Genomic DNA, 23132 nt, shown 5'->3' with positions numbered 1-23132 from the left:
ACCTACAAGTCAACCCCATAATGAACTCATTTCTCGTGGACCGCTTGGTTTTGTCTCTGTAAGACGTTTCCACGAGGCAGGTCTTCGAGCCTTGCTTTCAACTTCACCTCTATTTCCACAAGCATCAATGAGCACTTAATGAATCACTTTTTCCGGATCCCTATTCAGACTGGCGAACGTCAACAGTGAATTTACGACGAGTGCGGCAGACTTCATCTTCTCGCCAAGCTGGGAGAAAATTACTGTCCACGACTTCATTTATCTTTCACTTTCCCCAAGTTGGAACTCTTTTCAACTCTTCACTTCCACCGACTCTCTCAGAGACCAAACCTCTCTTTCGTCTCCATCATCCATCATCCGTTGGCTTATTCATTCGACCTTTCGCAATCATTTTCATCACCACCATCGGTCAAAAACTCCATCATGGCTGATCCAAACTCTGGAGATGGCTGGAATGACAAATGGGGCGACAATTCGTCCGGCGGCCGAGTAAGTGAAAGCAGCACTTCGACAATCGTGTCTGATTCTAACAATGACTCTTCGAAGAATCCCTCCGACCAAGATGCCACCGGTCTTGAATCTTCTCCTCTAGTTGTCAAACCCCTTCCATCAGTCGATCTCAAATCCCTCTCGGCTGCATTTGGAACTCAATTTGTGATCCCAGAAAATGCACAGGGCGCGTCCTTCACCAAGAAAGCCGCCACAAAAGCTTTCGACATTGCTAGCGGTGAGACGGAGCGCACCGAAAAGCCCAAGCACTCAAGCTCCAGAATTACCCAAAAGGGCTTCAAAGCCAGGCCACCTCGAGAAGAAAAACCTGGAAAGGAAGCAAAGGTCTGGGAAAACAAGAATGCGAATGTCGAAGAGCAGGGACCGATCACAGTGTTCGACGAGGCAGATTTTGGTGTGCTTGAAATTGAGACCATACATGGCATCGAAGCCTACGCAGCTGGTACTCCATGGCCATGCACCATTCTCAACCTCCAGACAGGGGAACAGCTTCACGGAATCGACTCGGACGTGAGAATTTCCTTCATCTGCGACAAGCACATCTCACACATCCAAGTTATTATCGCAAAGTCGTCCAAGGCCTTCCCTGAAGTCGCTGACTACCGTGTCGTCATGCGTTTCAGTGCCGATGCCATCAATAAGATGACAATCGCCCAGGTTGAGCATGAAGATTTCCAAAACCTGGCTCCCACATTCAATCGCTGCTACGCGCTCTTGATTGCATATGAGCTCAGCGAGTTGAACTGTGAATCTTTGCTCGTCCCCAACTCAGCTCCGCAAGTTCAAGGTCTCAAAGATCATATCAAAGCAAATCTCCCTTTGGTATTTCACATCTGCGGTTCGGAGCATACGTATGCGAACTATGCCGCTCTACACCAACAACTTGCTGTTGATCAATCCATCCATCCCATGACCAAGTGGATCTGTCCCGGCAAATCAAGATTCGTTATCCAGAAAGAAGAGTTCATCCCAAAGAATCAACGCCCCGAACATTGTGTCGTCGCAGCCAAAAACTCGTACTTCAACTACGACGAGCTACTCGTTACGCAATGCATCGGTGACCTTCAAGAGCAAGAATATGTTCTCTCTCAATTGTCCACATATGAGAAAAAGTTACACGATCTCTACATCCTCGAGCTGGTCAAGGGTGGAAATCGTGCATTCCTCGGCGTTCTGGATGTTCCCGTCGAAGATCAAATCCGTCTGCAAGCTGGGGATTCCTTGTACATTCACGATCCCGCAATCGAAGACGATGACGACTGTAAGCTCCATGCTACTGTCGCTGAAGCCATTCCTGGTCTACCCTCTACTCTGATCCCTCTTCATGTCACAAACTACTACGACATGGAGAACGATAGTTTCGGACATCCAAGCTTGACGGTCAAACCCATACCACTCGCGGCACAAGACGATCTTGTCAAGAATCTCAAAGCCCTTCGAGCCAGTCCCAAGATGAGAGTCAAGATCGTTTTCGACAAGAATGAACAAGTCTACAAAGACAAAGTTGTCGGTATGGCTTTGCTGAATAAGTGGTTCTCCGAAGGCTCTGCCCTTGCTGTTGCCTTTCAGCAGCTCATTATCGGAAACAACATTGAAGCCGTTCCTACCTTCAACATCTTTCAGCCTATTCTTCCCTATGTCTCTAACCCAAAGGAGGTCATGCATACACTCAACGAAGGTCAATCCCGAGCCATCGATCACTGTATGAATGCTCCAGCCGGCGCTGCGATCATTCAAGGTCCACCAGGCACTGGAAAGACCTATGTCGGCACCGAAATTTCGCGCCCTTTCGTCAGAGCTGGACTGTCCGATGTTCACGTCCTCGTGGCTTCCAATGCTAACACCCCTATCGACGCCTTCGCCCTCCGTCTGCATAACATGATTATGAGCGAAAACAACCCCAACGCATATCTCATTCGCATCTTCTCTTTCTCAACCGAAAAAGAAATTGCCACACGAACCGCAAAGTTGGAAGCGAGAAAGGCTGGCATCATACCAAAACATCGTCCTACACTTGTTGAAGATCTCCAGCCGGAAGAGAGAGAAGCTTTTGAGTGTCTCCGTTTCTCCATGGTTGCCTATGAAAATTACAAGCGCGAGCATACCTTCGAAGTCGAGCTCGTCCCAGATGATCGTGTCACGGAGAAATGTCTTAAGTTTGCAGTCGGCACTCGCATGCTGCAAGTCATCGGAAAGATTCCAGCCGGCAAAGGCGATCCTACTCCACAACCGCAAGAATTCCATGAGTTTGTTTCCCTCTACCAACAAGTATGCAATGGGACCGAGTTGACTCGCGATACAAGAGCCAAATTCAAAGGCGAGCTCAAGAGGCTTATGAACCATGTCATCCACAATGCAACCATCATCTGCACGACTGCTTCTCTTGCCATACAGTACAAATATGCAAGCGCCTGCAGTGACGTTGTCAAACTGGTCATTCTTGAGGAAGCCGCTCGCACCGAACAATCTGAAGCTCTTTCCCTTCGCGCAAATTACCCTCAGGCAACTGGGTTCGTTCAGATTGGTGACATTCAGCAACTGCGGACCTTTGTTGCAGCTTCTCCCGAGGACGGACACTTCATTGCTCAACTCTTTCGCTCTCTCATGTATCGTTGGGTCTCAGGTGGTGCCCCCTCCGCCATGCTCACTGTTCAACATCGCATGGACCGTGACATCGCCGGCCCTCCAAACGAGCTCTCATACGGAGGCAAGCTCACAAACCATGAGTCTGTCAACCTAGAGCATCGTCCGTTCACTCGAGACGTTCGTGCCTGGAATAAGGAGAGGTTTGGCCGTGAACGCACCGCAATTCTCATTGATATCCAAGGAACTACCACCAGTGAATCCCCAACAAAGTCTCGATACAATGAAGTCTTCGTCAAGTACGGTATCAACCTCGCAAAGGATCTTGTGGACAGATTTCCCGATAAATCAGTCAGCATCTTCGTTTACTATGGCGCACAGTACCTTCTCTATCTCGCCGCCTTCGACCGGTTGAGGCTCACTGACGAGAAATATGACAAGATCTACATTGACAAGGTCGACAGAATCCAGGGCGTGGAGTGCGACTTTGTAATTACCGACATGCCTGTTCGTGGAAGAGGAGGCTTCTTGAATGAACTCAATCGCCTTAACGTTGCTCATACTCGTGCTAGATATGGCTTCTACTACATCATCGACAAAGACGCGATCAACAAAACCAAATCTAATCGCATCATGAGAGTTGTCAAGTCGTACATGAAGTCCGGTCTTAGACACGCAATCACAGCAAATGACCAAGCCGAGAACCCAATCAAATGCCCTTTCTTCGAAGAAAACATGGTCGACTTTAGCTCAGAAACGGCAACCTTACCTGGAGGCGACGGCTGGGACGCACCACAAGACGAACCTGGACCCCTTACATCTAAGGACGAGGAAGAAGCAGCTTTGCTTGAGGAAGAGATGAAGGAAATCGAGAATGCTGAAGACCAGGTTCATGATGAGAAGGAAACCAAGAATGCTGAAGACAAGATTCAGAATCAAGGACAGGAGGTTGACCTGAATGACTGGAATACCATGCCGCTTTCCAATCCACCCTGGGCCTGGTAGTTTGGAAAGAAACGCACCGCTTGAGCACAGCATTGAGGGAAGGCAGCGCAGGCAAAGTCAATCAAAAGTGCGAATGAAAAATACCACCGTGAGCTTGGAGTGAGGAAGGCAGCACAAACAAATAGTCAGAAAAGAAAAGTTCCTGTACATAGAGCAGGCAGATTCTCCAGAATACGAGAGATGGATAGCTAGTGGAATCGATGATGAAATACTTGACAATGTGTGCTTGAACGCTTGCCCCGATGGAGTCTGACATACTTCCGCAGGTAAATACACTGGCTGTTGCTTACTGCCGACATTGAGAACTGGCATGTCAGGATACTTAAGTGTGACGTTGTACCTCTCGTTGAAGAAGTCGAACACAGTGATGTATTTCTCCTCATTCTCAAACCAGAACTGTATTTTGCTTGCTCCAGCACCATAGTGGGAGACACCGGGCGGATGGGGAAGCTTTCCCCCTGTCTTCTACTGTGGCAAGCCCATAGATGACCCGGAGTTTTGTAATGAGTTGGCCGGTACTGCTACGGGCGGTGTGAGTGGTATGGACAATGAGTCTATCGAGAAAGTTCTCGAGTCCGTGCATATTGAAACCGCGCATAGCCCCGAAGTCCTCCATTAGCTGTACGAGGGGGCCGGGGTTGTAGAACGGATTGTTTTTGACTTGCATGTTCATCAAAATACGTCCTGTCGCCGCTCTGACACTCACGCAGAATCCGCGAATCGCTGACAGTCCGGCACCAAGATCGACTCTCTCAGACAGCTGAGGCGGTTTGGGACAGTGTTGATCCCTTCCGATCGACGCAATTTATGAAGACACCCGAAGATTGTGGCCCATGACGATGTTCAAGGCTTGAATAGCTGTTTCCTTGGAGCCGAAGACTTCATTAGCGTTGGCTGATTCCAGATTTGTGAGAAGTTGAGAGACAATGTTCGTACCAACAGGAAGCACATGAATCCCAAAGCGTCTGGCGTTTGCAGCAGGCACGTCTTCACCTTCTCTTCTAAGGGCAACCCTGTAGGCATGTTATGGCAGATCTGGACGCGTGTTGTTGATGAGTATAGATTTGAAGTCTGTCGCAATACCTGAACGGCTTCGAGGGAAATTCTCTTCCAGCAACAATGAGCCCAAGCGTTCCTTGTGTCTCTTGCTGATCAACCCTTTTAAGGCCGTCTCTTCTGGGAAATTGAGATCGTAGCTGTAGAGCACCACGTTCCCCAATCGATACCCATGTGGTTTATGTAAAGTAAGATTTTGCGGCCCCCTATATCAAATCCCAGAGGGATGGGGAGACTTGGACCGGGGCGGGATGATCTCAGAACGTGTTTCTCGATGTTGTCCTCAAGCTCCATGGCCTTGACGTCAAGCTGGGCAACATCACCGGGACTGTAACTGTAGGGTGGTGAAGCAGTCAGTTCTTTATTCTTGGAAAAGGCGCCGGGGCATCAATGGGATTTCTTACGAGGAGACATTGGGAGCGTTTGCGCCTCTCCATTAAGGGCCACCAACGCCGCAACCTCGACCACCACGAGGACTACCAACTCGATTCCCGACTCCACTAATGCCACTGCCACGACCCCTGGAGTGAGATGGAAGAGAAGTCTGGCCACCTCGTCCCCTTGCCGACAATTTCCCAAAGTTACTGAGAATGATGAAAGAAAGAAGGTGTACAATCGCGTCTGTCGGGCTGAGCTGGATTGAGCGCGCGTACGAAGTAGAAGGTAAGAACAAGCCCGACAACAACTGGAATGGAGATAATCTGGATGATTTGTTGAACAGCAAGCATGAAATAGGAGATCAGAGAAAGCATTGTAATACCAGTTAGGCAATTGAGCACGTGGGTGAGGCTAAGTATGAGTTGCCTTTAGGTAGGCCGAGCGCCGGCGCCGCCACCGGGTGCTGTTAGGGCGTTAGCGTCTTTGCTTCTCTTACGCGCTACTTAGCTGTCAGACACAACTCTCTCCTTTAGATACCTGGATCCATACGGCCCTGTTACATACATCTTTGCCCCTAATGCCCACAGTGCCTATGGGACCCCGCTCGAGCGACCGATAAAACCCAGCGAGCCCAGGTGGCGTTGACCGCCGAACCAGCGCGCGAAGTCTGCGGCATAGGCCCATATAAGCAGTTCGACTCTAGAGCCGAAGAAGTAAGTTATAGTTGATTCTGAAGCAGACACTGTACCAAGTACGAGGTGCGCTGACTCTAGATCGGATGTTTCATGCAGTTGCAGATGATTTCGTCAACAATCGGATCTTATCGACGTCCGACCAATTCAAATCAGCAGGGCGCAGGCCACATCGAGCCAGAATCACAATTTTCGCACCCCACCGCATGGCAGTCTCGCTGTTTTCTACGAAATGCAGTCGCAGCAGGATAGGGGCCCAAGACCAACAACCCATTCACAAGTCAACGTAGTTGACAAGCGGTTCCAACGAATGCAAACGCTGTTTGAATCAGAAGCTCCTTTGACGCCCGAGGGTCACCCGCTTTCGTTATTGTGGGTATGGCGGAGGACAAGCTTCGTCCAGAGGTTCAAACAATGGTGGAATTATCGTTGTCGCCGCCTTCAGTAATAATGCTAATGCTGCCCATGGACGCGGTGCAAAGCCCGCTCGTATGTCACACGTACCGCCACGATCAAACGATAACTCCGTCGCAAGGGATACCCCACCGGAGCATTGACCAATCTCAGAATGCATCGGATAGCCTAGCCGACGGTAACTCTATTCGGCGCCCACTCGATGAAGTGGCGAGGTGGGTGGGATCGCCACGCCATATCGAGCCCGATAGCAGCTAATGCATCAACCGCTTCACACCCAAGTTCGTTTGGCCCTCAATCCAACGATGATATCATTAATGACCTAAGTGGGATCATCCATGGTGTGTTACCACGATTGTAAACGCACTGGTAAAACGCCTCCCAGCGCGAGAACCTCATCCGCATACAAGCCGTGCCAAATTATCTTGAGAATTCCAGGTCCTAAGAGAACTGCTGCGGTGAATCTGTCTGGTAGCTGAAAATTGGTCCATCTAGTATAGAATTCGTCGAGTAATCTATCTGTGGTGATACGTTGCAACAGCTCCTCGGTCGAGAGTCGCTGGCCGGACGGTGACGTAGCATAGAAGTACTTTCGGTTTTCGAATCGTAGCAGCGTACTCAGAGTGGAACTCTTCTCGCTTCCACAAAGAGAGAGTCGCCGGATGCTTCTTGCATTCAGGATCTCGTTGCTGCTCTCTGTTGGCTTTATCTAAAACGATTGAAGAGAGCTATGGAAACACCGAATAAAGGAGAGATCACGACCGGCTGGTGAACAGCAACCTCCTGCTGGGGGGACACCTGAACGAGACTGCGAGAGAATTCCGGATGAGGCATTTGACTCCGGGGGTGCTAGCTTTTTCGTGCAGAAGAGTTCGACTGGACTCTCGGCGCTGATCTCAGTCCCCAGTGTACGACAGCTTCAGATCACAGGATCGAATCGAAGGACCGTCCTTATCCCGCGGGACTGACCCCGGCTCTTCTCAATTCCGCCCAGAAGAGTCCGACTGGGCTCTTGGCGCTGATCTTAATTCACGGTCTCTGACGGCTATGGATTCGAGCTTCGTCAAACCTCGCGGACTACGAGTAACGTCAAACTCGAGAACAATTCTTATCGCGATGCGAAGATGCTAGCAGCACCGCCCCATGCTCCCGCTCGAGTGCAACTATAAGACACCATCCGTGGCATTTCAACAATTCTGATTGATGTTAGACTTGGACAGCTGGGCAGCCAAGATCTGGAAGCGCATCTCTACAAGGCGTACCTGCATAAAATCACAGGGACCGGAAGAGAGAGGTGAGGCATCAACATACCACGGTTTTCATCCAGTGGCTGTGGTAACCCGACAGTTGCAACCACGTATGGTATTGAGATACTGCTTTGCTTGTTTGCGCATGTTCGATACATACTGCTCAAAGGTTTCTTTCGCAGTGGAATTCTGTTCCCACCGCGACCGAAGAGTGCCACGTCGCCCACCCAAGCAATTGAGTTGCCATCCCCTCATCAATCGCGGCTTCCACGAGTCACACAGCGCCATAGCCATGCGGCCTCGAATTCCATGATCGCAACCGGGGATGGTAATGTCCAAGAGCGTTCTCTCAGCACGAAGAAAAGGCAACTGGGCTTCGAAACTGTGGCCGGCGAAATCAAGAAGGATTGTCCTCTTGTCTCCCTCTCTTGACATAGAAGCACACAGCAGAGCTGTGGAGTAAAGACACCGTTAAGAGTGTCCTTCGCTAGCTGGGATCGGTACCCTGCTACGCTCGGATGTAGTGCACGGGTCGAGTCAGCTGTGGGAGACACAGAAGACCAAAAACCCAGATGCGCGCAAGACTCCTGGAGCACAGAGAAAGGAGCAGAACTAAAACTATGTATTCAAGGTCAGAAGAGAATGTCAAGAAAACTTCAACGAGGGGGACAAAGCATCCGCCCATCTGACTGTGAAGTCTTGTCTAATAACCCTGGCTGATTGTTCATCGAATAGTAGCGCAGACTACTCATCTGTCCGTGGCTACAATTGGTGACGCTCACCGGAACCTTGGATATCGACATCCTGCCACCTATTGCGTCTGGGCCACCAGAAGTAGCTTGGGCTACAATTGAGCGCCACCGGGACGCCGACAAAGATACGTATCGCAACCAGCAGAATTTTCTTGTCACTTCAGACATGCCAGGAACTGGAAACCTCAGGCGTTTGGTGGCTGAACTGCATATATGTAACACGACGATAGCGAGCGAGAAGTTCAGTCCCCCAGTTTTGTACTCGGTACAGGGCAACGAACCGTTCGTATGACTCGGCTTCACGCCAAGAATGTAAACTTCTCTCACCGTTCCCTCATCAAATCCTATCGGCGACTGATCGGAAATCGGGTCAGTCTGCGTCAGAGTGCACTTTCGAACTCCAGATGCTGATCATGTTACGAGCAGAAAACGACGCGTTTGGCGGCACAAGAGACTGCTTCCAGATCCAATCCACAGTGCCTCGGCCCTGCTCTTCGAACGTACAAGACAGGCAGAATTTGGATTCGCTAATTCTCTCCTTGATAACTTCCAGAACTGAGCGGAGGAGACAGCTCGGAAAGGAAGCATTTCGGCGAGGCGGGTTTCTACCGATTGCTCAGTTTCAGAGCAAAGTAAGACATTGTCTGACGCCGACGCCGACGCCGACAATATCAAACAATGGCCTGTTCTCTGACGATGACGATCCAGCGCATAGCATTGAGGATCCTTTGGATATTGCACAAGAACACGTCAAGACGCACGCATGCTAAATGCGCCCCAACAATCGTTTTACAAGCCTTGACCAAACTCGAGCACATCAGAACTGACGTCACCTTCCAATCTGTCAGCAAACAACAGCAGCATGAAGATGGATGGGGGAAGATATAATTTTCGACACTATTTAAATTATATAATCGGCAAGGTCTCACCGTCGTACATGGCTTCGACGCACGAGGAAAGCTGAGTCCATCAGGGCCGAGCCGATCAAGACGGGATCTTCTGGACCCGATCTTAAGCTTCAAAGCAAAGGAAAAGAGAATTGTCCTAGACAAAGATCTGAGACACTGACCACAATTGACCGGCACACTCCAGCGTTTCGTCTTGTGGAACGCCGAACAAGGAAAGGGGCCCTGGATTCAAATGACGCTTGGGAAAGCCCCTTGGTCGCTGGATACACATCAACTGTTGGGAGGTAGCGAATTGACGCAGCCAGAATACAGACATATCAATCTGTCTCTCCAGACAAAGCCTCCATATTCAGAACCATACTGGCCGCTAAAGTCATGTTGAAAATCAAAGATGACCACTCTGGAAACCAATATCAACCAGGAGGCAACCAACGGAGACATTTTGCCAATATCACCCAAGCAGACAAGGGGGAATATACTCCCGGTAAATCTAACTTGCGGAATAGATATTCCTATGTACGGATCACCACTGGAAGCGATAGAGGCGACGATGATTACATTCCTAGGGAAGGGCAGTTTACACACGCAACCAATAAAGCAAAGCCCACTTCAATAACAGCAACAATCCAAACTTATCTAAGAATGCGGGAGAATAATCAAGGCGCAAATACCAACTCGAAAACACGCGGTGGTGGCCAGACGGGCGCAAATACCAACTAGAAACCACGCGGTGGTGGCTAGGGTGGAGGATGCCCCAACTGAGGCAGAAACAATGGCCCTGCCTCTGGGGGCAGCGGCCGAGGAGCTCTAGCGCCCAAGAGCCTCGACGACTATTGAAAGATATTTGAGGATCGAGCCATCATGGATGGCTTTCCGCCAGTCTCTAGTGTGGTGATCAATGACTCTGAATCAAAAGCGGAAATGAAGACGAAGTACAAGAAAATATGTTATGGCCACCTGTCCCCACGGTCGCAATAGGGCAGCCACGATGTCTACAAGTACAGACACTATGGAAGCTACCGGTTTTACCGTCAGGGTCTCAAGAAGAATGGACCGGCAGCCTGCCAGAAAATAATGAGGCTTTTACATGGGCTGACACCTAACCCTCTCAATGAGGGTGCCCGGATCCGTTGCCGTTAAGTGTGGATCACACACGGAAGGCTATATCGCTCGTCAGTCGGCCCTGTTGTCACGTTATTACCGAGGTTGGGAAGTGCAGCGAAGACTTTACGGCGACGATTCATCTGCGTCATGCTGTTGCAAGGAAGGATCGGGGACCGCAGTGTGACGGTACAATATTTCGACAGATGCGAGGGTATAGCGAGTCCAGGTGCCGAGTACGAGGTACACAAAGGGACTTTAATCTCCAGGCAGTGCACCGGGCCCGGAAATTGCCAGCGCTAGAACTCAGAGAGATTATTGGTTCAGGAGCGAGCCCGCTGCGAATCACACATGGGTTTCAGAAGCTAAGATGCCTGATGTGTTTCGAGGTACAATGGCACTCCTGGACGACATTTGACAGCAATGCGAGACACTCTTGTTAGCGATGATGGTGACTTCACTTGTCGACCATGTCTCTCTGATCAATCTCATGCATGCCGCCCGTGGGATGGCATTTGCTCTCGCGGTCCAGAAGTCCTTTCCCTGCTTACTCCTTTTTGTTGACCTTGGAGGCACAAGGAGACTCGAATGTCTTGCTGAGTTTACTCATGGCCTTGACGCGCATCAACACCACACCTACAATACTCTCACACGGATGCTTTCGACAGGGTTGACATTCATGGGCCTCTACAGCGATGGCGTGGCAGTAATATCCAGGCTCTCTCTCCTGTCTCAATTATAAACCGACCTCAGCTTCAAATATGTGTATGAAAATGAGCCAACCGAGAAGAAATCCGCGATCTCGACGATCATCTTCCGACACCAGAAGAAGGGCCTTCTAACCTCAGGAGAGTCTTTTTTTTCTTCAACAAAAGGATCTCCATCCCCGCCGTCGACAGCTAGATTTGGGTTGCTACTTGGCTGGTCAAGTGTAGGTTTCCGTCACCGTCCATGGAGTCCGTGGCTTGAGTGAGAAGCCTATCAACCCCGGGAGAAGCGCTCGGCAGATACACCGCTGCACTCTCAAATTTGACTATTCAGTATCGAATGTTGCGACTTCTTTGAGCTGAAAGAGGAGGTGCGGTCGCGTGTCTGAGCTGGAAGATAAGACTATTGATATGGTCACATGTCTGAGCTCCTTGGCAGACACCGTGGCCGACGCAACATATTTGCGATAATCACTCACAGCTGAAGGATTGTGCCAATTCGTCGGCGTGTCCTGACAGCCATTTAGCCCGGCCCTTATGGATCGGCTTTCCTATCTTGTCAAGACATCACAGTCCACCAATTTCGCTTTGGAGGACTGAGCTTTTCGATAATCTTCTTTCGGTGGCCCGCATAAGCTTGGGGCGGTTCTCGATCATGTTCACCTTACTCTTGGGTTGCTTCTTCTATGCAAGCCGTGGCCCAACGTCCGCAAATCGAACTTGTTTCTTCCTGGCCTTCTCTTCCGCCCGCTCCGTCAGCCGCTCCTTCCTGTGCTCACTGGACCACTCCGTGATGACTGACATAACTGGTATCGTGGTATCATGCTGTATGGCACTATGGTGGTGGTAAGGAAGATGGGGTTTAACAGTGGTAGATATAGGTACAGACTAGGTGGGTCGTCACTGCGATGGCCCAACATCGTCCCCACAGATTGTCGCGCACCTTGGTGGGTGTGGGGATTCCGATTTCTTGGCCCCCCCGGAAAATGCTCACCGAGGATCATACAGCTTTCAAGCTCCCATGAAGAGGGAACAGCAGCTGGAGGTAGCAACAGACGCTACGATTATCGATGGGGTTGCAGCAAGAGAATCGGATAGTCCAAACCGAGACGTTAGCAAACATGTCGACTCTCGATTTCAGAAAAATGGGTACATTCAAATTCAAGAACAAGAGTAGTAAAGTGGCCATTCAGTTTAAAGTGTCATCTCACATCAAAATCCACTCTGTCATCTCTTGCGTTCATCTTGGACTAGTTATACCAGACGCCCTCGGCCGCGATCACCCTCCTACTGTCCCATTATTGTCGAAAGCGGAGAATATCTCACCAACGTCACCCTGCTCACCGCACTTCTCAAACCTCCTTTATCGATCTCGTCCACAGCCGACCACGTACAAAACGGCGGGATCCAGGAGGTGACCTTGGCGAGCTCCGTCGTGGCGGAACTTGGAGCCTCGTGTTCATTCATTCAACATCAATAACACACTTTTCAATTCGAAGGCACATTTCAACTCATTTCAATTCCATGGTGCCTGAATCCCTCGCACCTATGATAACCACGACACCACCAGTCGGATCTCAGTAGGATTGGACAGAGTCGCCATCCATACTGCCGGACGTCGAGCCGGATGAACATACCATTTTCAAGATTTTATCTACTCACCTCACCTCACCTCATGATACCTACATACATGCCAGAACTCTTTAACCCGTGAATTATCTTAGTCCCGAGCGACACCACTGTCAGCCTCCCTGATCACCATCATCGCTATCCTCCCTATACTTATCACTCTTCTCAGATCCTCTTTATCAGACTCTTCTGCAGTCGACACCGTACAAATGGCGGAATCCGCAAGGTGACCTTGGCGGGCCCTATTGTGGCGGGACTTAGATCCCAGCGTTTATTTCAACCACCTTCAAGTGAATCGAAAGTGATAAAGCAGAAATTTTATTTGGTCCCTCACCCTCCTCCTCCTTCAGACCGCCAATTACTTCGGGAACGGCCTGGCCCTCTTTCTCAAAAACCCACTTGCACCAACAACAAGGTTTCAGCACCTGTCTGTCTTTCTCCCAATAAGTTTCCAGAAGCAATGAATGGATTGCGCCCGACAGATCATCGACTCGCCGTCCCTGGGGACAAGGTCGACGGTAGTTATCAGCAGTTACCGGGAGGTTCGTATCTCCAAAGTATGTACGTGAGGCAACAACGCTGACCCTTTCATACTAGTCGCCGGCCTTTCGTTCTACTTCAGCCGATTTACGTCCGAAACCATCACTGTTCTCGTCGGAGTTCCGCCACAAAAATTTCAGGTTCACTCAGGAACTCTCACGAAAATGCGCCCTTTCGACGTTATGGTGAATGGACCTTGGCTCGAATCCCAGACATGTGAAATCAAACTCCCCGAGACCGATCCCCACGCATTCGCCGTAATCCTTGACTTTCTGTACACGGAATCTGTCCACATTTTTCCAGTGGAGTTGAAATCGGTACCAGGATATGGTCCGAGTTTCACATTCGAATACTTCGAAATATCTGAACCTGACGACGTTGAAAAGAACCTGGACGAGATTCACAAGGCAGTCAAGTCCGATCGATGGAAAGTCGAAACCCTTGTTCGTGCATACATCTTCGCAGATCAATATGATATGGAAGCTTGCTGCAATGCCATCATGGACTCGCTTCGCAATTTCCATTGTGCAGGCGCAGTCAGTTATGACGCCTGGCTCACCGGACGACGACTTCTCTGCAATTCAGAGAACAGGAAATTGATGAAGTTCTTGCACAAATACATGGTGTATGCCGCTCGCGAGCCACATCTCCTCGTGCATTACGAGCCCCATTTCGACAGCGTTAAAGAGGAGGGGGGGCCCGACATCGAATATTTACTAGACGCCGTCGCCAGCTCAATTCCGTACTTTACCGACTACGTCTATCGCGAGGAGAAACCAATTTGCAGCTACCACGAACATCACAGAACAGCGCGGTGCAAATCCAAGCTTCTGCTAAACAACCCATATCCTGAAGTCATTCACCATTTCAATCAGTACCTACTTTGGAACAAGGATTCGGAGCAGCGTTCCAAGGAGCTGGAATCTGCATTCTCTGAGACTAGTCTGTCATAGGTTGTGGCATTCGGCACATACAGCACATGCAACGACGGGATCGTGGCGCAGTGAATGCAACAGTCTGTGGATCATGATGGTCTCACCAAAATTATTAGTCCTGCCGGTAATCCATACCAAGAATTTCAATGACAGAAAAACTTAACTCCACTTTCTTGTTCCTATAACCGTATTCTGCTGTACAAGTCAAGCCACGAACACAGTTGATGGTGAACAGCCACTTGGCCAGTGTAGATAGTGCCGGGCGAGGAGACGTATAGGCCGGGAACCCTGGGAATTTAAGTCTTCACCCATGTTTGGGTAGTATTCTCTTTGATGCCCGGCGATTGTGATCATCCACGGGAACTTGACGTAGACACCTATCTGAGATATGAAGATTCTGTGGTACAGACTGGCGTGGGCAAATGCTTTATGCGTTGGCAAAATTGAACCGGCCACAGGGTCAAAGACTAGCAGCACCGTGCTGCCAGCTTCCTGCCATCTCGTCGTGTCTCCCTCACATCCTGCAACAAACATGTGGACTAGACAAACTTGACTAGGTACTCATGAGAGAGGGTTGACGCAGTAGTGTTTACGAGTGTATCTGGTCGCCTCAATGAGTCTTTGAACAGTGTGGAGGAGCGTGATCAGTGGGCGAATGGTCAGGTCTCCTGGGCGGGATCGGCAAATCGATCTCACTACTCACACCGCTTACAGTATCCACTTACCCACTGCCTGTTGTGGCAAGGGCGTTTACCGGTGAAAGTTGAGGATACATCCACCTTTCCAACGCTGGAATAGATAGTGGCTGCTGCCCAATCTGTGGTCAGAGAACAGGTAGATGTCTATGGCAGCGATCGGACCGAGCTGACGGGTCGACAAGGGACCGGCCTGTAACCTCGTGAACTATACATCACGCCAGCCCTGCTGTCTGCCTCGTGCTGATGCTTCCTGCGGCACCAGCAGACTATTATAATGAGCCAAGCGCCGAGAGCCTGGGCAATGGCAACCACATATCATATGCGGGTGGATTTCCCTTTTCATCGAACTCTGCTAGGAAAGGATCATGACCGTGAAGTGGTCCATGGCTGCGGATCCTGAGAGGAATTGTTGTCAAGGACGATAGGGAAGTAAATACTGAGAGCGGATTTGGGATCAATTCCCTACGTTCCTCTAGAGGTCTGCAATGGTACGAGATGTATCCCTTTCTTCGTACACGTAGATAGCTGCCTAGGTATGTGTGTCGAGAAAGTAGCTTCAACTAACGGAATCTCGTCGCCGTAGGAACGACAATAACTGCCGGAGACTCTCTCACCGATGATCTCAATGTCTATTACAATACCGGCGATATTGCCTGGATGATTACAGCAACAACTTTGGTGCTGCTCATGCTTCCTGGTGTTGGGTATGCTCTCGTCGAGTTCGGTGCTTGAGGGTTTGCGCGAGCTTTGACACCAGCCTCATCAACGTCGTACAAATAGAACGAATACTCGCCCAGGTAGAGACGGCCTACTTCCGTTACCTGGGGATCCTTCCAGAAGAACAAATGAGATTTCTTGTCTACCCAAAACGGAACTCGACCAGACCTGACGTTGGAACAAAACTCCGCCGCTATCCTTGGACAAGTTATCCGGAGGCTTCGAGTAGATGCAAGTATCAATGAAGGATCAACATATCTTCCTTCGGCGGTTCCTTGGGTATATAACCTACAGAATCCGTCCCCCTTGTCGCCCATCGGCAGTATTGGCCGTCGAGTACCGAGGACCTCGTAGAGCTTCGAGCGCTTGGTTTGGTGGATTTGACGGCGAACAGATGCCCGCAGGCGACAAGTGACAGGTGGTAGGTGGTCTCCTGAAGGAAGACGCGACTGTACTGAGAGTCTGTTTCTGGAAACATTTCCGAGAATGGGCGCTCATCCTCCAAATGTAATGCGTCAACATTCCAGCTTCCTCCTTCACGACCACAATCCTGGTGCATGTCCATCACTTTCTGAATCCTTTCGTTTTTCCACATCACCTCTCGCTCCGTTGGGTTTCAAATCCTCATCACAGCTCCCGCCCCGGCACTCCCGCCCGCTTCGCAGTCAGGCAAAGCTTTTGTTTGCGGTCCAGCATCAGCATCAAGGCGAAAGCCAACGGCCCGATCGACAGGTAAGAGGGTTCGATAGACCTGGTTCCGTTGAAAGATTAGACCATCGTCGATCTTCCAATTTTCTGTTACATCGAACCAGCTCTCCGTCCCAGGCTCTTGTTTCTTTGTATGGAGGACTCGGTACACCCTTCTGGGCTCCATCTCCTGCACTGACCACAGGTGTAAACGGAGAACCATCCCCTCCACAATAGACTTCTTTGTGATTCTAAAAGAATAATCAAGCTGGGAACTTACCAGAAACATAATTCTTTCTGCTCATCTAAGCCCGCCGCAATCTCCTCTACGGTGTTCCTCTGCGGCGCTAATGCCCCGGCCTAGGTCAGCGTAAGTCTCACGTCCTGAACAGTCGACGCGAAGGTATTATACGTATTAAACGCGTTTTGAGCGGTGATGACGCCAGTAAGAGACGAGAGCGAGCTGCGAGATCCGTGACGGTATCGATCACAACAGGTCGCGCGTAACTGAAGCCAGCGGCGCGTAGGATCTGGAGGACTGCCAGGGTCGGCTGAAGTCCTATCGATCACAACAGGTCGCGCGGGACTGAAGCCAGCGACGCGCAGGGTCTGGAGGACTACCTGGCGTAAGAGCGCGGTGTGAAGGTCGGCTGAAGTCCCATCGACCCCTGCTTACTTCCACTCCTCGTCAGATTGATCATAACCGTTGTTAGGCCCGATTCTCTTTTTACCATCGAGTGTTTCTTCTCGTCATCAGTCTGCATGAGATCGTCCGTTTCAGAGCACCCTCCTTGTTTTGGCGAGTCACCTCCTGCTGTTTTCGCTATCCTATCAGTGCTTTTTGCTCTAGTTCATGCAACCAAGTATTATCTTTTTCTGCAGGTTGGCCCTCTCAAGTCCCCTGTGGATAAAATTCCCCAACTCAGCTTGTTCCGGAGAGGACTGTCAATCTTATATGTTGCGATATCACGAGATGGGAGCAATGAATAGATGAATGGATGATCTCGCGATTTAGAGGCAGTTGAAGGTCTGTCATTTTGTAACAAACGGTCAAGACCGAGAAAGGATTGATTCGACTCGTGGGTGGGTCGCGGTTTTAGAGGTTTCCGAAAGTCCGTTGGGCGCTTGACGAGGGTTCTGTTGGCTGAGTGAGAGAGTGAGAAGGTCTGCAGCCGAGTTCAGTGGGTTGTAGAGGCATCAAGAAGGTGTATGGAAATAGAGTTGTAATCCGGGGGATTGAAGCTGGGCCACTTGTCAGTCCGCAGTACTAATGCAGAAGCAGAGCTTGAGCGTGAACAACACGAACATGATGAAAGCGAAGAGGATGACGGCGCTGAATTCGTCTTTGGGGCTGGACAAGATACCGAATCGGCTTCTACTAAATCTCCCAGCCAGACCACACAGGAACCACACACAGAAGAGGAACAGGAGCTTGAAGAAATCAACCGTTTAGAAGATGCACACCAGAGAGAGTCAGCCGATGCACCAACAGCCAGCCAACAGCGACCTGATGCAGAGCTGTTGAAACGGATGCAACTGAAAAAGAGCCAGCCAGGCCTAAGTCAGGGGTTCGGCCTAGAGCTTCTACGACAGATGCAATTCAGGGGAGAACTGCAGCTCGAGGCAGCAACGGACTCTACAATTATCGATCGAGCTGCTGTGGGAGAGTCAGATAGTAAGGCCGAGCTCCTCCTCCTCTTCCATGTTTCGTTCGCGAGTGATGGCTAATGGGCTAGCAGCCAGCCAACAACGACCTGATGCAGAGCTGTTGAAACGGATATAACTGAAAAGGAGCCAGCCAGTCCCGAGTCAGAGGTTCGATCCAGAGCTTCTACGATAGATGCAATTCAGGAGGGAACAGCCAGCGTTGCTAAAATGATGGTCACTAGTCTTGTCATTCAACCGGTGGATTACTAATAAATATACGTAGCCATTTATAGACTAGTGTATACAGAAGAGAAATTACCCGCGTTATACCTAATTAGGAAAGCCAAAGATGCTGTCTACAGGCATACGGAAAAATATCTTCCACCTAATCACACTGCGGCGCTTTTTTGTCAAGCCCTTGGCTAGTCAGACCATAGTCACGGCGAAGTCCTGACTATAGAAATTTTGACTACCATTTTGGCAACGCTGCCAACTGGAAAAGCAGATTCCATTCCAATGGCAACAGGATGGCCAGCACGCGAGTTGTGGCAGTGACGCCACTGAAATCTTCATCGATTGAGCTATCCGTCGAATCTGGCAAGTGAGGACGCTTACCGTTACACCACGTTTTCAAGTCGTCCGCGACCGAGAGCAACTGGCTGTGCAGCACCGATCACTCCAACGCACTCTTGAGAAACTCCGCCACCACACTCATATATTGCTCCGGGACTTCAAGGTTCGTGCAGTGGCTTGCAGAGGAGAAACGGTACCATTTCACCTTTGGGATTCCCCAGAAGTATGGCCATATACAGGTCTCCCTGCCTTCGTCGAACTCGGCACTCAGCTACAGGTAAAGAAACCGTCAATACTGGGCAAAACAGACTGCAGCACTCGTAATTGGCAGTGGTTTTGCGCAGATCACAGTTTAGACCGTTCTCTTCAGCATATATGACACGGGGCTAACTCACGAGAAGCGTAGGACAGGTTATTTTTTTCACCTCATCCACCACAGACCCTGCAGATACCCATCAGTGGTGTTCTGATTCGATGGATACAACCGAGAACATGCGAATTTCGTATCGAAGGAAAACTGGAGGGCACACGCACAGTCCTTTAAACTACCGATCACGGTAAACCTAGATCCATGCTTTAGTGAATTGTAGACAGCAAGGAACTCCCAAAAATCCTGCAAGGGACAACTTGACGTACTCGGAAGGTCCGTTTAATGTCATATAGACAGTATCCTGTGCCCGTTAGTTCTGTAAATTGACGCGGGGACCTCAAGAGTCAAGATTGATTCTCGCTCCAGGCAGACGGCAGACTTACATCTTCCTCCACATTTGCAAAGGTATCCAGAAGATCTTGAGGGAAGGGATACACTCTGCAGACGTGTCGCTTGTAGAACTCTATGACTGCGGCTTTATACTCTGGATCGTCGTACGTCTGGTTCGCCTCGTGCTTGGTCAGGGCCTCGTCGACATCCTTGGGGAGTTGGCTCCGCCAGACGTTGCACGCCTCGACCCAGAGCTTCATCGATGCCGGGGAGTTGGAAATGATGAGCCGCTTGAGCCCTGCGCTGCCTCGGATCGCGAACATGGCACCGCTGGGGCTCGTCAGTTGCCATTGACCAGTTGTCGGGAGGCCACAGAAATGAGGAATTGTAAGGATTTCGACAATTGCAGCAGTACTTACAGCATACCGCCCTGGAGAGAAGCACATGTTAGCTTCCCTTGGCTGCTTTGTCAAGAGATTCAACGGCCTCCTGCAAGGAGACGGAGCAAGGTGCTCAACAAGGGACAAAACGCACCCAGCTCTGGCCCAGCAAGTCAAACTCTGAAATCCCGAGATGGTCCAGCAGATTGTCCAATTCCGCAATGAACAGATCCGGCACCCAGAAGTCCGTGTCCAGCCTCTTTTCCTGGAGATGCGTGGAGTGGCCACAGCCCAACTGGTCATACTATCGACTGGTATTAGCTCTGGGGAGTGAATACCTCCTTCACAGATCGCGTTAGGAGGGAAAAGAGACTCACAAACACCACGGGGATGCCATATTCATCCGAGAGACCACGTAAATTGGACAGATAGTTGTACCCCATACCAGGTCCCCCGTGCAGAGTCACCAGAGGCCGCCCCGTGGAGGAAGATTTGAGGTCGCCGTATATTTTGTACCATGTCTCGCAGGGCTTGGGCAGGCTTGGGTGCGAAAAGGGCACCCTGCCCTCGACATAAGAGGCAGCCATCCCGGCGCCTGGTCGAGAATGGTAGTATCTTAGCGGCGAAGCAGCTCGGGCGAGTATGCCAACGCGCAGAGAGACAAAGTGAAGACGACGTGGCAATCCGACAAGGTATGGAATCATCTAAATGGCTCACGCGACAGTTAAAAGGTTGAGCTGAAGAGCTGGTCGAGCAGGGTGCTTCAAAGTCCAAGTCCGGGACTGGAGTCTGATTTCAGGTAGCGTCTTCGCGAAACCAAAGATTTCCAGTCTACCGACATCTGCTACTCGCCTTCCTCTTCGGGTAGTTAGCGTCTGGCCTGAACTCGGGATGTGCGAACCACAGGCCAACCATAGACCATGAACCTCGTACAGACCTCCCACTTGCGCCAGGATGGGGTAATGTAACTAGTAAGAAAAAGGAAGGTCGCTCCTCGAGCTGGTGGAAAAGCCGCCATGTCTATCACTCCATCAGCAGTCGTAGCAGCAGCGTCACTGTCGAAGAATAAGTGTGGGAATTGTCCGGTCCTGGAGAGTGAGAATTACACATGATACCTATGCTAATCTTTTGCGAACACATTGTGCTTTGCTAGTTACATTGGAAACAACCATCACCATCACCCAGATAATAAATGCACGGCATCAAATGCACATCTAACTTCTTGCTTCTTTTTCGAATTGGCAACATCTTTGCACCGTCAAAACCATTCTTTCTGCCACCAAATTCATTTGGCGTGGGATTTCTTTTTGGGCGCAGCCTTCTTCTGTTGTGCAGCCTTCTGTTGTGCAGCCTTCTTTTGTGCAGCCCTGTTCTTCTTTTTCTTCTCATTGGATTTTTTCTGGGTTACCGCGGCCTTGAGTGCAGTTTCGTATTGGTCTTGTTCCTCGGCTGTAAATTCATCCTTGTCCCGCTGGCCTGACTTGACTGCCTTGACCAGCTGATTGCCGGCTGATATTTTCCTGCTTCTTTTGCGATCGGTTGCTCTTTGCTTCCCTTCGCGATCTTTGTAGTAGCGGTAAATCTCACGGGTCTTCGGATTCAGATCAGCTTCAATCCAACGCCCCTCTTGAATCTCAATGTTGATCACCCTTCCCCATTTTTGCTTGTTGATGCCTGAGTATGCAGTGAAGGATAGAAACTCTTTGACTGCCGCTTCTTGTTTCGCATCCCGCTCCAGCTTCCTTCTGGCCTTGCCTTTATCCTCTTCGGCTTTGCGTTTCACCATGTGACCCTCAACACGTCCCCGTAATATTGGATCGACTTGAGCGAGCTCGATTTCACCATTCATCACTTTTGTCGCGATTCTGGATGATTCGAGTTGTTTTTCATACTTGTTGACGTGAGTGAGGACGGATGCATCTAGACTGTCCAGTTCGACCTCACCATCTTTCACAGCCTGAAGCTTAGCTCTGGATTTGCGTTCGTGACTCAATTGTGACTCGCGCTTGTCGACAAGGAGCCGGTCAGAAGGTTTCAAGCTCTCCCGGTTGAATTCGCCAGTCTCGATACCTCTACGAAGGGCAGATATCCGGCGTCCTTTTTCAGTCATTTTGGCATCGTTCGTACGGATCCGAGAAACCAGCACTTGGATATGAGAATGGGGAACTCCCAAAGCCTTGGCCAGAGCTTTGTATGGAGCCTCGGACGAAGTGGATTTGGCTTCTCTCATTGCATCACGAACTTGCGTGATCAGCCTAGCTTTTGCTAATGATGTCTGACGAAGAGCTTCCATGCGCATGGCACAGAATTTCTCAAATTCGGAGGCAGGAAGCTCCGCTTCAAGGCCCTTTGTTCGCTCCATCAAAGGAGAATGAGAGTTGAGACCACGGTAATCGAATTCTTTGAGTTTCCATGGACAGGCTGGCTTCAAGTAATGGTTTTCATTGGCATCAGAGGATTGGTGGAAAGACCAGAGGCGTGTGTGGAACATGGCCTCGAGGAACTTGACGTAGGCGCTGATTTGTGCGACAGAGAAATCGCTGGTTTTTCCCATCGGAATCATAGCGAGGACAGCGACCCGCTTGAATATACCACCTTCTGCCACGGTTCTTCTGATGTTGGTGCCGAGCGAAGTACACTGAGTGACATGGTAAAGCTGTTCCTTAGTTATGAAGCCCTCGAGGAACGCTTTCAGGGCTTCAATAAATCTATCGTAGCAGCCCATTCGTAGAAAGCAACCACGAGATGGAGAGTATGTGGAACCAACGTACAGGAAACGACAGTGCTCCGTACTCCCAGGCACCGCGTAGATGAGGGCATGGGTTTTGAGCATATCGATCGGCAGATGAAGGGTGTTTGGCAGAACTTGGAACCACTCCCAGGACGGCGGACGCTTGGCTTCCAGGACAGAAGGTAGAGAAGGATCGACAAGGACGGGAACCTTGGAGAGAAAATCCAGCGGACCTCGACGTTGTAGAATTCCAGAAGTGGAGGCACTGATCTTTCTTTCAATCTTGGTAAGGATGTTGTGGGATTCAGTAAACGTGTTACGGAATCCTGGAATGTTGTTTCTAACAACAAACAGGTCGTCTGAAGCGCTGTAGGAGCAGATTTCTTCGACGGTGGCGATGTCGGGCTCTTCCTGGTCAAAAGCATCTAGCAACTTAATGGTACCAATGTCGAGGTCCTCATTGGAAGAGGCGTCAGAGTCTTCATGGAAAGAGGCTTCAGAGTGCTCATCGAAAGAGGCGTCAGAGTCTTCATGGAAAGAGG

At 50.2% G+C, this 23132-nt stretch overlaps 4 protein-coding genes across 4 annotated transcripts; 2 read left to right on the top strand and 2 right to left on the bottom strand.

The window, feature by feature from the left end:
- Positions 1-423: 423 nt before the first annotated feature.
- Positions 424-4098, top strand: Z520_04746 (uncharacterized protein; the record flags this gene model as incomplete). The annotated part of the gene is made up of 1 exon (XM_016775250.1): positions 424-4098. One exon carries the CDS (start codon positions 424-426, stop codon positions 4096-4098), a length of 3675 nt encoding a protein of 1224 aa, XP_016633293.1.
- Positions 4099-13442: 9344 nt separating this feature from the next.
- On the top strand, positions 13443-14475 carry Z520_04745 (uncharacterized protein; the record flags this gene model as incomplete). Its single annotated transcript, XM_016775249.1, has 2 exons — positions 13443-13524; positions 13580-14475. 2 exons carry the CDS (start codon positions 13443-13445, stop codon positions 14473-14475), a joined length of 978 nt encoding a protein of 325 aa, XP_016633292.1.
- A 4867-nt stretch (positions 14476-19342) lies between these two features.
- On the bottom strand, positions 19343-20446 carry Z520_04744 (uncharacterized protein; the record flags this gene model as incomplete). The annotated part of the gene is made up of 5 exons (XM_016775248.1): positions 19343-19450; positions 19533-19809; positions 19899-19909; positions 20014-20163; positions 20237-20446. The coding sequence occupies 5 exons, from the start codon at positions 20444-20446 to the stop codon at positions 19343-19345; spliced, it is 756 nt and encodes a 251-aa protein (XP_016633291.1).
- Positions 20447-21144: 698 nt separating this feature from the next.
- On the bottom strand, positions 21145-23123 carry Z520_04743 (uncharacterized protein; the record flags this gene model as incomplete). The annotated part of the gene is made up of 2 exons (XM_016775247.1): positions 21145-23001; positions 23034-23123. 2 exons carry the CDS (start codon positions 23121-23123, stop codon positions 21145-21147), a joined length of 1947 nt encoding a protein of 648 aa, XP_016633290.1.
- Positions 23124-23132: the final 9 nt, after the last annotated feature.

The sequence above is a fragment of the Fonsecaea multimorphosa genome (genome assembly GCF_000836435.1).
Source record: "Fonsecaea multimorphosa CBS 102226 unplaced genomic scaffold supercont1.8, whole genome shotgun sequence".
In the NCBI taxonomy this organism is placed as follows: Eukaryota; Fungi; Ascomycota; class Eurotiomycetes; order Chaetothyriales; family Herpotrichiellaceae; genus Fonsecaea; species Fonsecaea multimorphosa.
The sequence above is the reverse complement of the archived record's forward strand: the minus strand, read 5'-3'. Positions and strand labels throughout refer to the sequence as shown.